The sequence below is a fragment of the Clarias gariepinus genome, chromosome 12 (genome assembly GCF_024256425.1).
Source record: "Clarias gariepinus isolate MV-2021 ecotype Netherlands chromosome 12, CGAR_prim_01v2, whole genome shotgun sequence".
NCBI lineage: Eukaryota > Metazoa > Chordata > Actinopteri > Siluriformes > Clariidae > Clarias > Clarias gariepinus.
This window is the reverse complement of record NC_071111.1, coordinates 17,431,722-17,445,000: the sequence shown is the minus strand read 5'-3', so window position 1 is coordinate 17,445,000 and position 13,279 is coordinate 17,431,722. Positions and strand designations below refer to the sequence as shown.

Genomic DNA, 13,279 nt, shown 5'->3' with positions numbered 1-13,279 from the left:
TCTGTAAATACGCCAGTAAGTAGAGTAAGAGCACAGTCCACCATTTAATATACTGTGTTATTATTTTCCGTTAAACCAGAGTTTCCTCAGTTCAGTTCAGTTTAATTCAGGTGCTTGTTGAAGTGAAGCCAGATGATGAGGAGTGTGACTGCCAGGGGGATAAAACTCTTGCAGAGTCTGCCAATGTCGGCCCGGATACTCCAGCTCTTTCTGCCATCTGATGGGAGGAGTAAAGAGCATGTAGGAAGAGCAAAGTGCACTTTCTGCAGCTGTCATAGTAAATATCATTCAAAGACTGGAGAGAGACTTTTTTTTTTTTTATTTGTGTGTTTGACGGAGGATTCTACTGTTGCCCACGTCTGGATGGAATAAGGGACGTTACTTATCAGATGCCAGTGCCAAGACCTACACACACATCATTCCAACATGCCATGTTGTTTTTTATTGACAACAAGCTTCTCTCCCAAGGCTGAATCTGAAATCCCTCTCTAACACCTGATCAAGGGCACTACTTGGGGTGTGGAACAAGGGATAGTACACCTTACTTATTAGGGATGGGAATAACTGATCACCCCCCGGTACGGTATTATCACGATCCCTAAGCTGTAATTCATTTTGTGTTTCTGTATTGATAACGATTTGATATAAATTTTATTATCTGATTCAATCTTACTGTTTTTAAAGGTTCAAGGTCTTAAAACTAAAAGCAAGTTTGAAAAAAAAATCATAACTCAAAAGTTTTATTCCTTAGAATTATTCAACAGCTTCACAATTGTTGTGAAATTAAACACGAGTGATTACTATATGTCATCCACAGTAGTTATTATTTCAAAACAAACTTGGCAAACTATTTACTTATTCCACACAGGATACTAATGTAAGAATACTTTAGTGAGTGTACCTTCTGTAAGATTATAAAACAACAATCTTTACCGCTTCAAATGCCTCCATTGTCGTAAAACTCCACTCGGCCATGAGCGCCACTTGATCAGTTTACGGGCACGCGGGTACACTCTAACCAGCTTCTAACACGGGCATGTGATTTTTGAGACTAATTTGCACTTGCGGTGTTTTGAGACTGGTGTAAGCCTATTTAATAATCGGGGTTCAAGAGTAATTCGCACACAGAGTTTGACAAAAAAGGTTGATCAAATGCTTTTGGATGTGCGTGACATTTGATAATGTAACATAATAAAATGCGTAAAAATTTAATTTTGAAACTAAAGCTGATCAGTCAAATCCAGGTGGAATCGCATTTGTAAATATCTGAGATAATCACATTATAATAACAACTTAAACTTCTGCAAATGCATATCCTTATTATCTTCTTCATTTATTTTTCGCACACTTGTTTCTCTTTTGAATAAGTTATGAAGTACACCACAACATACTGCTTATGAAAACAATGAGCAGAACAGAAGCTAGGTTACGATCTGTTGCTAGGAGACTCTTTTTTTTCTGTGTGATAAAGCGTCAGGTAATCCAGAAGTTAATCAGGTAGTCACCAGGTAATCATTCTGTCATTTTTGTGGCACAGAAATACACCACAAACGTAATTATCAACAGACATAAACAGGAGCCTGATGTGGGTTAACGGTACTGTTGCTGTCCCCTGTTGTGACTGACGTCATGCTTTCACTCGTGTCCGCAACAGATCAATACAGTCGCCTAATGTTTTATTAACAGAAAAGAAAAGGTTCCAGAAAGAACTTCTTTAGGGAGGATTCATAAACGTGCTAAGTAATAAACACGGTAGGTTCTGTCGCATTTTCTGTACCATTCACTGATCCAGATTGCTCTAGCTGTAGTTCCAGAGAGCAGGGACGTTCCCTATACACCTCAGATTGGATTACAGCTTTTTTTTTATAAAGCTGCTTGCATTTATTTATTTATTTATTTATTTTTTCAGAAGAGAAGAGTTGACTGGAGTGCTTTTTGTACCGATATAAAAAGAAATAACAGTTCATGCGACGTACTCATGCATGCACTGTAACCATAACAACAGTTTTTTACCAGTGCTGACTAGACTAGACTTTAACTAGAAGTCGTTATCGGGATTTGTCATAATAAGGTTACATAAAGATTAGTTTGACTCTCGAGACGAAGCTTTGCATGAAGAAAACAAAGAGAAGGAGGGTTGCTTGAACAGTAGAACATCATGTGCAGTAAAAGGTCAAAAGTCTGGACACACCTTCTCATTCAATGTTTTTGTTGTTTTCTTTTTGTTTAGCTGTTTATTTTCTTAAGTCTAGAACAATACTGGGGGAAAAAAAATGAATTAACACATTTGGCGTTTTGTAATTGGGTAACATCAGTACCAATCAGTTGTTATTTTAAGACATGAAGGTTCTGTAATAGTTCTTGCAAGAACAGTATTCTCACGTGCATTTATGTAACCCATCAAGCACCATGATGAACCTGGCTCCTATGAAGACCGTCTCAGGAAAGCAAGACCAAAACTTACCTCTGCTACAGAGGATATTTTATTTAGAGTTACCAGCCTCAGAAATCACCAATTAACAAACAGCACCTCAGATTAGAGCCGTTATGAAGGCTTTACAGAGCATGAGTAGCAGATACAACTCGATATCGACTGGAGATTATTGTATATTTTGGCCGTCCTCAGCATTGCTTAACAGTAAAAATTAAGAAAGATCCTAGAATTAAAAAAAAGCCAAAAAATTAGCTGGTATTGTACTTGTGAACTCGCTCCAAAAGTAGCTGAGCTGTGATTTTTTTTTTGTTTGTTATATCCATCCAACACACAAGTATTGACAATCGGTAACATCATAGTCGTGCAGCCACAGCCTTTCTGGAATAGCTCTTGCATGCCGATTAAATGCGTATTGCAATTCTGTAAATATCCCGATTCGATTAAATCGGCACTTAGGTACAGTATCGTGATGATATCGTATCGGGAGGGAGGTCCCTGGTGATTCCCATCCCTACTGATTTGTGAATATTAACTCAGACAGAGTGTCTAAGGATATAAGTGTTGATGTGCATACAGCCGTAGACAGTTTATTAGTTACGCCTTCCTTGGCCAATTCATCAGGCGTATGCAATATAGATGCACTTATATATGATTACACACTCCAGCCCATCTGTATCCCATCCATCATTGGGAAGAAGCTACTATAGGACCACCAGATGTGGCCAGATGTTATTTGCATGGTGAAACATTCTCAGCACAGCAGTGACACTGATGTAGTGGTGTGTGTGTATAGGTGTGTAGAGCTACAATCAGTTACTTCAAGTTTTGTAAGAGGACTTGTTTAAAATAGCTAATTGTTATAGGGTGTAATTCATAAACAGGGAAGTGTGTGTATGTGGGGCAGGTCAAATTATTTTGAGAGTGTTAAGCGAGTCTGACTTCAATTAAACACATTAAAGTGGATTTGGTGAGCCGGTGTGTGAGAGGTCACTCTGTTCCCTGTTTTCTTGCTGCCCTTTCTGCTCTTTATACACACCGACTGTGTCACCTTGACTCCATACCGCTGGTGCGTCTCCATGGGCAACCGCCCGCTCCCATCACAGCGCAGTCGATGCCAGATGGCATCATGGTCACCACACAGAGACTGGACATTAGACACCAAAAGAGCGTGGGTGTGTGTATGTGTGTAATGCTTGCTGCTCCTCTTCCCGCTTGTCTGTTTTGTCATCTGGTATGTGAGCTACATGCCACTGATGATTTCTGCACGCTGATACGAAGACTGATTAGCCCTTCCCAGTCAGAGTACATCTGTCACTCCTCTGTAATAAGTATGGTAATAAACGTCCATGCTCCATATGAGAAGCTTGGCCGTAAGGTACACTTACTGATGCAGCAGGAGCCTTTTATTGTCCTGCATGTGCCGCGCTTCCTCTGCCTACCACAGGGGGTGCTGTGGATTCATGTTGAATAGAAGAGCTCAGGTTTTCTATACGTCTTTGTTTCTTGATGATGAAGTAAGGAAGCTGATGAGGGACAGCTGCACTGTTCATGCACTGGTTTCCCTGCATCTAAACTCTATTTTATTCACCTCATATGAACGGTTAAACCTCTGGGATGGGGTGTATCAGTTTTGCATTTTATGACCCCAATGTGCTTAATAGTATCTATAAATTCTTGTCTTTTTTCCCCCAAATATTACATATCAGGACATTTTTAAATACTGTGCTTCATTTAAACCCAAGTGGGTTTCTACTAAGCCCCTAAAGGGACATGGGTGAAAAAAAAAAAAAAAAATGTTGAAAAATTAAATTACCACCTTGAAAAAAAAATGCGTTGTTAAAAAAAAAAAAAAAGAAAAAAAAAAAAAAAAAAAAAAAATATATATATATATATATATATATATATATATATATGTATATATATATGTATATATATATAAATACTTAAGATATAAGCCAAAAAAAAAAGCTAGGAAAAAAAATTCAAGAGAATTTTTTTTTTGCCTTTTTTTTTTTTGCGAAATCTCGCAAACTTTTCGCAAGATCTCGCAAAAAAAAAGGTTTTTATTCATTTATTTATTATCCCCTGTACCTGCGGTGCTTGATCAAACCTCCTTATGGATCCTCTGTTTAATTGATGTGAGCAACTGTAACCATACAAACCGTAGGCATTTCGAGAGCCTGTAATAGTAACAGCACTCCATGTGTATAAAATCACTTCCTGGCCTCCAGTAGCAGTTCGCACTGCGCAACGGAGCAGATGTGACATCATGGGCAAACAACCTATTTGCTTGGTCTTTACTACTTACACACACAGACACAGACATACACAAACACACAGACACAGACACACACACACACACACAAATCCTGAAAACAGACATACACAAACACACAGACACAGACACACACACACACACACACACACACACAAATCCTGAAACATGTGGGTGATTGTTATCAGGACAAAATTATTCAAAATACAAAGGCTTTTTATACTTTATGCTTGATTTGCTTTTTGTATTTTTTTCCCACCCAAGGGATTGTAATTTAAATGTTTTTTTTTGTTTTTTTTTAAATTGTGTCAAGAACCCTTTTTCAATAAGCATGACTTGAAGATTGTTAACATCCGCTGCAGGAGCTCTTTGGCACTTTTTACATTTACCAAATTCGCATTAGAATTAAACATTGGAGAGAGAAAAAGCAGCCAAAAAAATAAATAAATAAAATGAGAAATAATTGAGATCGTGGCTTATAATTGCTCACGGCATTCATGAATGCTTAAATGCATCTTGTGTTGGAAATTGAAAATAATAATGTTTAATATTAAAGATCTGGAGGGTTCATGCTCTACAGATTCTGTCAGCAGAAAAAACAAAAAAACAGCATTCTAGATTTGTAAACATGAATTCAGATCCAAGAGTACTATCTAAATCCCTGCAGTCTTTGAACATCTCCTGGAGCGTGAACTTTCCTCTGAGGAACGGGAAGCTCGGTCGGCGTTCCTGCATTACTCAGAGAAAAGGTCATCCTGTGAAGTATCGCAGAAGTCGACGAGGAGCCTCATCCAGTGTTCGGTGTGTGTGAACCCTCTGCCAGTGCCGTCCGCTTTCCGTCCACTTCAGGGCGTGGGATGCGAGCGGTACAAATGTTCCTGCTCCATGCAGCCTTCCAGCACTGCCAGAGCCTCAAGGTTCTGCCTCCGTTGCCAAGGAGACAGAGCCAGGCTGGCAGCCTGTGTGTGTGTGTGTGTGTGAGTGTAGTGAGAGAAGTTCTTAGATTTCCTCCTCTGTGCCTGTGCTATACCTGAGTAATCTGTCAGACCTGCACTTTGGTGTTGTCTCCAGTCGATCTGAAGTGAGCAGGGACCACCACAGCTCTGCTAATTGCGTAAATAGGCCTCCGCTGTTCTTAATGCCTCTGACAGCCAAGGATGTGTGTGTGTGTGTGCGTCTGTGTGTTGTGTGTTTCTCTTTCTGACCCATGCACGATTTGGCTTTATGCTAAACCCAATTAAGCAGCATGTCAGGAAATCATTAATGCCCGAGGCAGCGTCGTATCGATGTGCCCAAAGCCTCTAAAGCGATGCCAACACTGTGTTCCGTTTTCGGAGACTAATGTGAACCCGTCGTAGAAATCAAGTCGCGTCGAATTCCTTTATGATCAGATACAAGCGCTGCCATCCACCTAAAGCTGTTCCTCAGCCGAAAAACCCACAGCTCAGCACCACTCATCATGTTAATTATCCCCTCGCATGTGCAATTTATCGCTCTGAGTGCGTGTTTGTCCTGAATGTGCAGTATTTTCTGTCATAATTTTGTTCAGTGCCTGTATTTATTGTAGTTTGTATAGCAGGGGATTGTCTTCCCCTATTTGTCATTTTTTTTTTTTATATAATGGTAATGGCTTGGGATTAACGCAATCCTAGTTCGGCTTTAAATCCTTGAAATAAACCACATACAGTATATTTTCATTTCATACGTTATTAATCAACCAATAAATTTTTGCTCTGTAAAGTTTACGTAGCCCGTGTTGAGGAGAGGCGCGAAGCAAGTGTGAGAGATCGGTAGGGTTAAGACACAGGCAGGACCTCAGCAACTAGGGGTTATCCATATTCATACACACACATGGCGGGGTGGCGTGAGAGTGCATGTCAGTGCAAACAAAGGAGCACATTGTGAGAGTGTAGACGAGGGAAGCTTTCTATATACTGTAGGTCTATCCTGTACATCAATATGATATCGATGAGTTTTGCAGATGATGTACAGTACGGTGCAAACGGCTCGATCCAATGCTCATTTCTTCATATTTTGTTTCCAAAAGCCAGCCTTTTTTTTTCTTTTCTTTTTTTTTTTTTTAATTCAGAGGAATGTTTTTTGTTTGTTAAGCCACACACTGACTTTCATCAGGAATTATTAAAGTATAAAAACATCTAACTTTAGGCATGGACCAGTGAGAAACAGGTGCAGGTGATGATCAGGTGATTGGTATCCTGGTGATGTTGGATGCTGAGTGGTTGGAACAGACGAGAGGAGAAATGAGGTCGCTGCTTAGGTTGTTACATAAACAACCAGGTTTTTAAATCGTATCTTTAGACACTTTGTAGCCTGTCGCAGTAAAAACATTTGTTCTGGTTTCTATTGATGAAGAAACAAAGGGTGGCTCGGGACTTTTGCACAGTACTGTATGTTGTCCAAGAGATATTACAGATATTTAATTTGGTAATAAAGTCATACTGTAAATTTTATCTCCTGCATTAACTTGGTTATACTGGCACTTTCTCTCTCACCCACCAGCTCTCTCTCTCTCTCTCTCTCTCTCTCTCTCTTTCTCTCTCTCTGAATCTGGTGAAAATACTTTCTCATTTCTTCATTATTTGTGTTCCTGACTAATACTGTGATCTTATAATATGCTTACTATGCATATAATCAATATAATTATTTGAGTTTCTATTTTTGCATGTAATTCTTTGCCAATGCATTTATTTAATTTAAATAATTTATTTATTTATGATAAATCTGAGTGGTTAATTCTTAAAATGAATTCAAAAAAGAGCTTATTTATCAGGAACTATTTTTATACCTATATTTTTTATACTCCGGGCTGAGTTTATTACGAGTAGTTAAACACGGGTGACGGTGCATTATGTGCTTAATAAATGCAAACTGGAGATGAAAACTATTCAGAAAGTCTTTTACTTTGTATAATTAAGCCTGTGTTAGGTTTCTAAATAGGGATCATTATTGTAATATAGGGGACGGTTGTATTTTTGTTCTTGCTGATGCTTGCTTAATATTAGGAGCTGCTTCTGGGGACGGACTGTAGTTATGCGCCGTGTGTAGAAACCGACACAAGTTTTTTTTTTAAACTGTAGAACAGTAGCAGAAAATGAATCAAAACAGACGTTCAGAACATCTAATCGAAGTTATCTTGCCCATTGATTTCCTTTGTTTATTTGTTTTGTTTGTTTTCTTATTTAATATTTTAGAAAGTATATAATTCTAATAGTCACGTCTAATCTGTGACACAAAGGCAGCGTGGAGGAGAACTCTTTAATTACAAAAAAAGTATACAGTATAAATATTGTCAGTGAGCTATGAGGGCAAAAAAGCAAGCCGAAACAAAATAATCCAGGAATTAATCATAATCGAGATAAAATTAATTACGAGATTGATTCGAGGTCGTATCGCCGAGCATTACTTCAGACTCTCTTTCAGAAGAATAATAACAGCTTCTTTCTCACAGTGTATCTGAAAATGCTTAATATAAATAGAAATAATATCCATGGATAGATTGGTAAAACATGTGAATGCGGATTTTATGATTTAAGCGATTTATATTCAGTGTGACCCGATTAGCCGAGTAAACCCGACCTCACCATTATTTCCTCACCGAAAGCTGATTGTTGATTGTGTATCCTCGATTCATACAACTCAGATATTTCGTTCTGTAAACGTTAAGACGAATGCCACCTCGTGCCCTGCTCTCCAGTCTGATATCATCTGCTCTCGGCCTCTTGTCGCTCTTTTCATTTTTTCTCTCTCCGTTCTTCGTAGTTTCGTTTATGTCTTTACTCATTGTATTTTTTTCCTCTCTCTCTGCAGAGGAAGAGGTGGAAAATTTCGATGTTTCCAGCTTGCAGGAAGAGGTGCTGCGGAACATCGAGGCTGACAGCTTCTGGTGCATGAGCAAGCTGCTGGATGGCATTCAGGTAAATTGATTCCCCGTTCGCTAGATCCCGGGTTTGCTTAAACTCACTGTGTGTGTGTGTGTGTGTATGTGAAGACTTGGGCAGAGGGTTGCACTGCTGGGAGAGGGAAAGTGTTTTTTGTAGAGGTGTGTGTGTGTGTGTGTCTCACCTGCTTACAGTAGCAGCGGCGTACGAATCCCAGGCGTAAAGGTGTTCAGTCTCATTCTTTCCCTCCTTCTCGGGCCTCTCTCCAGGAATGAAACCGATGATGAATATTCTCGCTCTGCACCGTGGGCAGAAGCAACCTGCTTACCCAAAAGGCCCAGCGGTGCACCAATCGCCATGGGAACGTAGTCCGCCTCTTCCCTGCTTTGTCTTTCTCTCTCTCTCTCTCTCTCTGTGTGTTTGTAATTGATTTAAAGCCAGGACAACATCAGTGCTGCTTATGTTGGCATGATGCAGCATGTTAAGCCCTGTTCTATGGCTATCTGCTGCAGGTCCGTCCTCATATTTTCCGCACTGTTACCCATAAGGCAGCGGGAGAGTCCCACAGGGTTCACTTTGAGTGTTTTTCTATGGTTGTTGATGAAAGACTGTGTAATTACCCCGGTGTGTTTGAAGTACTAAGAGAGAGAAATTGACCAAAAAAAACAGCTCTGGTGCACTTTTTTTTTGTTTTTGTTTTCCTTTTTTTTTTTTTTTTAAACTCCTTCCAATGCACACACACACAGGATGCTGATGATAGTCCGCTTCCCTGTTGGAGGTCATTTATATTCGGTGAATCACCTCTCTTTGCTGGCAGTAGATTAAAATGCATTTGGAGCCCCAGAAGCTTTTGTGCTGTTTTGTCACTAATTACTGCAGTAATTTGTGTATACAAAGCGGATTCTCATAGGCACTAATGACTTCCTCCACTCATTGTTTTCCTCACACCTTCACATACGCACCGCTAATGGCATACAGCATTTGCTCACAAGTTGTTAGTGTCGCCTGTTCCCCGTTTGTCTGTCTCTCTGTGTGTGTGTGTGTGTGTGTGTGTGTGTGTGTGTGTGTGTGTGTGTGTGTGTGTGTGCGAGAGTCAACACCTGCAGTCACTAGTGCTTTTCCTGTGAGTTCCTGGGTTCAGCAGGAGAGCCACATGTTCATTAGAAGCAGTTGTATTTTGATGCTTTGTTTGACACCCAGTCGCAGTGACACCGCTTTCACGTCAATCTGAAACCATTTACAAAAAAAGTGTTAACGGATTACAACTGTTCCTGTTCCTCGTTAAATGATTTATTCGTCAAATATATTTAAAAAAAAAATTCTAAAAACATTCAATATACCGGTAAATTAGAGGTGCCATGATGCACAAAACCTAATTTGATACAGTGATGTCTCAATGCTGTATACTGTATTATTATTACATGATCTCTTTTTATGTTATCCCTGCAGATCAAGGAAACCAACGCTATTAGCATTAGAATAATAAACAATACATCCTAAACAATACAAGACAAATTTCCATAGTGTAACTACTACTACTGTTCATAAATCGTTATAATTTTTATATAGCTCCTGCACACACAATGCTCTCGCACATGTACAGCTCTTGTACACACAATGCTCTCGCACATATACAGCTTTCGCACACACATTTCACATAAATGCAGCTTTTGCACAAATATATTTAAGGTCACACAGGTCTTACACATGTACAGCTGTCCCTTATACCTCACCCAAACACATCTCTCGCACATACCTCACCCAAACGCATCTCTCGCACATACCTCACCCAAACGCATCTCTCGCACATACCTTACCCAAACGCATCTCTCGCACATACTTTACCCAAACGCATCTCTCGCACATACCTCACCCAAACGCATCTCTCGCACATACCTCACCCAAACGCATCTCTCGCACATACCTTACCCAAACGCATTTCTCGCACATACCTCACCAAAACCCATCTATCGCACAGACCTCACTCAAATACATCTCTTGCACAGCTCTTGCACATACCTCACCAACAAATTTCACAGATACAGCTCTCGCACATACCTCACCCAAATACAGCTCTCGCACATAGCTTACCCAAATACAGCTCTCGCACATACCTTACCCAAATACAGCTCTCGCACCGCTCTTGCACATACCTTACCCAACAAATTGCACAAATATAGCTCTCGCACACGCCTCACCCAAATACAGCTCTCGACCATACCTCTTTCACACACAGCATGTCAGTCACAAATACAAATCTTAAGCGCTCACGCTCGCGCGGCTCCCGCACACATACATCTCTTTACTTATACAGGTTTCACACACAAGTCTTGCACACATCTCTCACATAGATACCGAACTCGCACACACACAGAGCTCCTGCACACATCTCTCTCACAATACAGCTGTCACACACATTCAGCTCTTGCATATGTTCAACTCAACAGAAGCATCCCTCTCTCTCTTTCTCTCTCTCTCTCCAACACGCACAGACCTTTAACATACATACAGCACTGACAGACATACACATCTTGCGCATCTCTTGGACACGTACAGTACAGTTATTACGTAGGTACAGCACACATATAGCTCACATCCGTAGAGCTCTAATAGTCATAAGCACAGTACAAAAGTCTCTTGAAGTTGTAACTTATTTTATTTGTTTTGTGCAAGTCTCTTACATTATTACAGCGACACGTCTCATTAAGCTGTAGAGAAGTTTTCACGATTCATACACACTAATAATATCCGCCAATGTTTTTGTATGCTTTCTCCATTTAGTGCAGTCAGGGTCTTAAAATATCTTACTTTCTTTTGGCCGTAATGTGCAGCACTTATAAGAGCATCGTCTAATGGATTAATATACACTGAAAATCTGCCCCAAATCCTATATTTCCTCAGTGGAACGCTAAGCTGACATTACCTTGTTGACGTTTTCTTTTGGCACGGCTTTATCCTGCTTAAGGACACGCACATGCAGGTACATTCAATTGCAGGACACAAAGCTGTGATTTCGATGCCAGCAACCAGCTTCTTTTTATTTTATTTGCATGCAGTAATATATAAATAATTCAAAGCTAGAAAATAGACTTTTTTTTATTTTTTATTCCAATCATATGACTCAACGTCTCCTAGTTCTTTGCAGTTAGTTCCTACCTACATTTTATTTCTTTCTTCACAGACCTAACTGCTAATGGTGCTTGTCACAGATTACTGTAAAACGAAAGAGCAGTTTTAAAACATGGTTTCAGCTCTATTTGCAGCACAGATAAAGAACAGCAATAAAAGGGAATCTATTGAAGTTTATTTGAACAGAAATATAGAAGAAATTTCGTGTTTTTGTAAAGGTGAAGAAATCAAAAAACACAAAAAAAAAAGTCTGGAAATTTAGAAAGCATGAATTTTCTCTTTGCTGGAGTTATATAGTCTTAAAACACAAAGTTAGTAGTAATAATAATAATAATAATAATAATACATTTTATTTATATAGGTGCCCTGATAGTCACCAGAAGTCCAAGACCAAACTAGAAATAAATAAATAAACATCAAGTAGAGAATACTAATTAAGTAAAACAAAAGAGTTGAGTATTAGTAATGCCATAGAAAGATTTAAGTACAGGATATTATGTGGGATAAATGGATCTTAAGACATGATCAGAGACGTAGAGCAGTGTGGCTAAAGGCTGCAGAACCCGGGCAGGGGACGTAAAGAGGAGCCCTGATGGGGAAGAGCAAAGAGTGTAAGAGGGGGTGTAAAACTGTACGAGCTCTGATAGATTAGGAGGAGCAAGATTATGGAGCACATTTAAAATGAGGAGGAGACTTTTTAACTAGGGAGCCAGTGGATGGGGGTGGTGTGATGCATAATGGGTATTCAGGTTATTAATATGCAGGCAGCAGGATTCTGGATAAGTTAAAGGTTCCGGGGGAGTTTATGTGGTCGAGCAGTTAAAAGTGAATTATAGAAATCAGTGGACAGGGAGGTGACCGATGCATGTGCAGTATGACCAACAGCAGTGTGTGGGGTGAGGGATGGGCTGAGACGAAAAATGTTACGGAGCTGGAGCTAAGAGGATCTGCAGACACTGTTAATTTCAGTCTTTATAACTTTGATCGCATGTTTTTCTTTTTCCCTGACCTTTAGAAATATCTCTAGGAATGTGCAAAAAGATTATTTGTGGTAGATTTATTTAGAAGAAACTTATTTGTGGAATGTTTTGAAAGATCACTGAAATAGGTTATAAAAATATATATATATATATATATATATATATATATATATGATATCAGAACACACTTGTAAGAGATGCAGCGACATAATCCTTGTGGATTATTGTTGTCTAATGATTGTTTTGATTTGATAATTGTTGTTTTTCCTTACATCCTCATTGAAACCAACAAAAAACAACAATCATACACTCCAGTGCTTCAAACAGGACAGTGAGGGCCAGGTCACTGGAGGACGGTTATTGATCAATTTGATACATTTACCTTACAGTGTTTGGCGGACACCTCTTATCAAGAGTGACTCACGTTTTATCTCATAATACATCTGAGCAATTGTTAATCAATACATCTGAACGGCCTTGTTCAAGGGCCAACCAGTGGCAACTTGGTGGTGGTGGGGTTTGAACCTGGGACCTTCTGTTCAGTGGTCCAGTGCCTTAACCA

General features: G+C 39.5%; 1 protein-coding gene across 2 annotated transcripts in view; it reads left to right on the top strand.

Annotated features, from left to right (window-relative positions):
* tbc1d22a (TBC1 domain family, member 22a) overlaps positions 1–13,279 on the top strand; it is a 181,443-nt gene that overhangs the window by 83,349 nt on the left and 84,815 nt on the right. For both annotated transcript variants that reach the window (XM_053508679.1, XM_053508680.1), the window contains exon 9: positions 8,538–8,644. In XM_053508679.1, the coding sequence (XP_053364654.1) occupies positions 8,538–8,644 (107 nt within the window). The remainder of the gene's footprint in view (positions 1–8,537; positions 8,645–13,279) is intronic.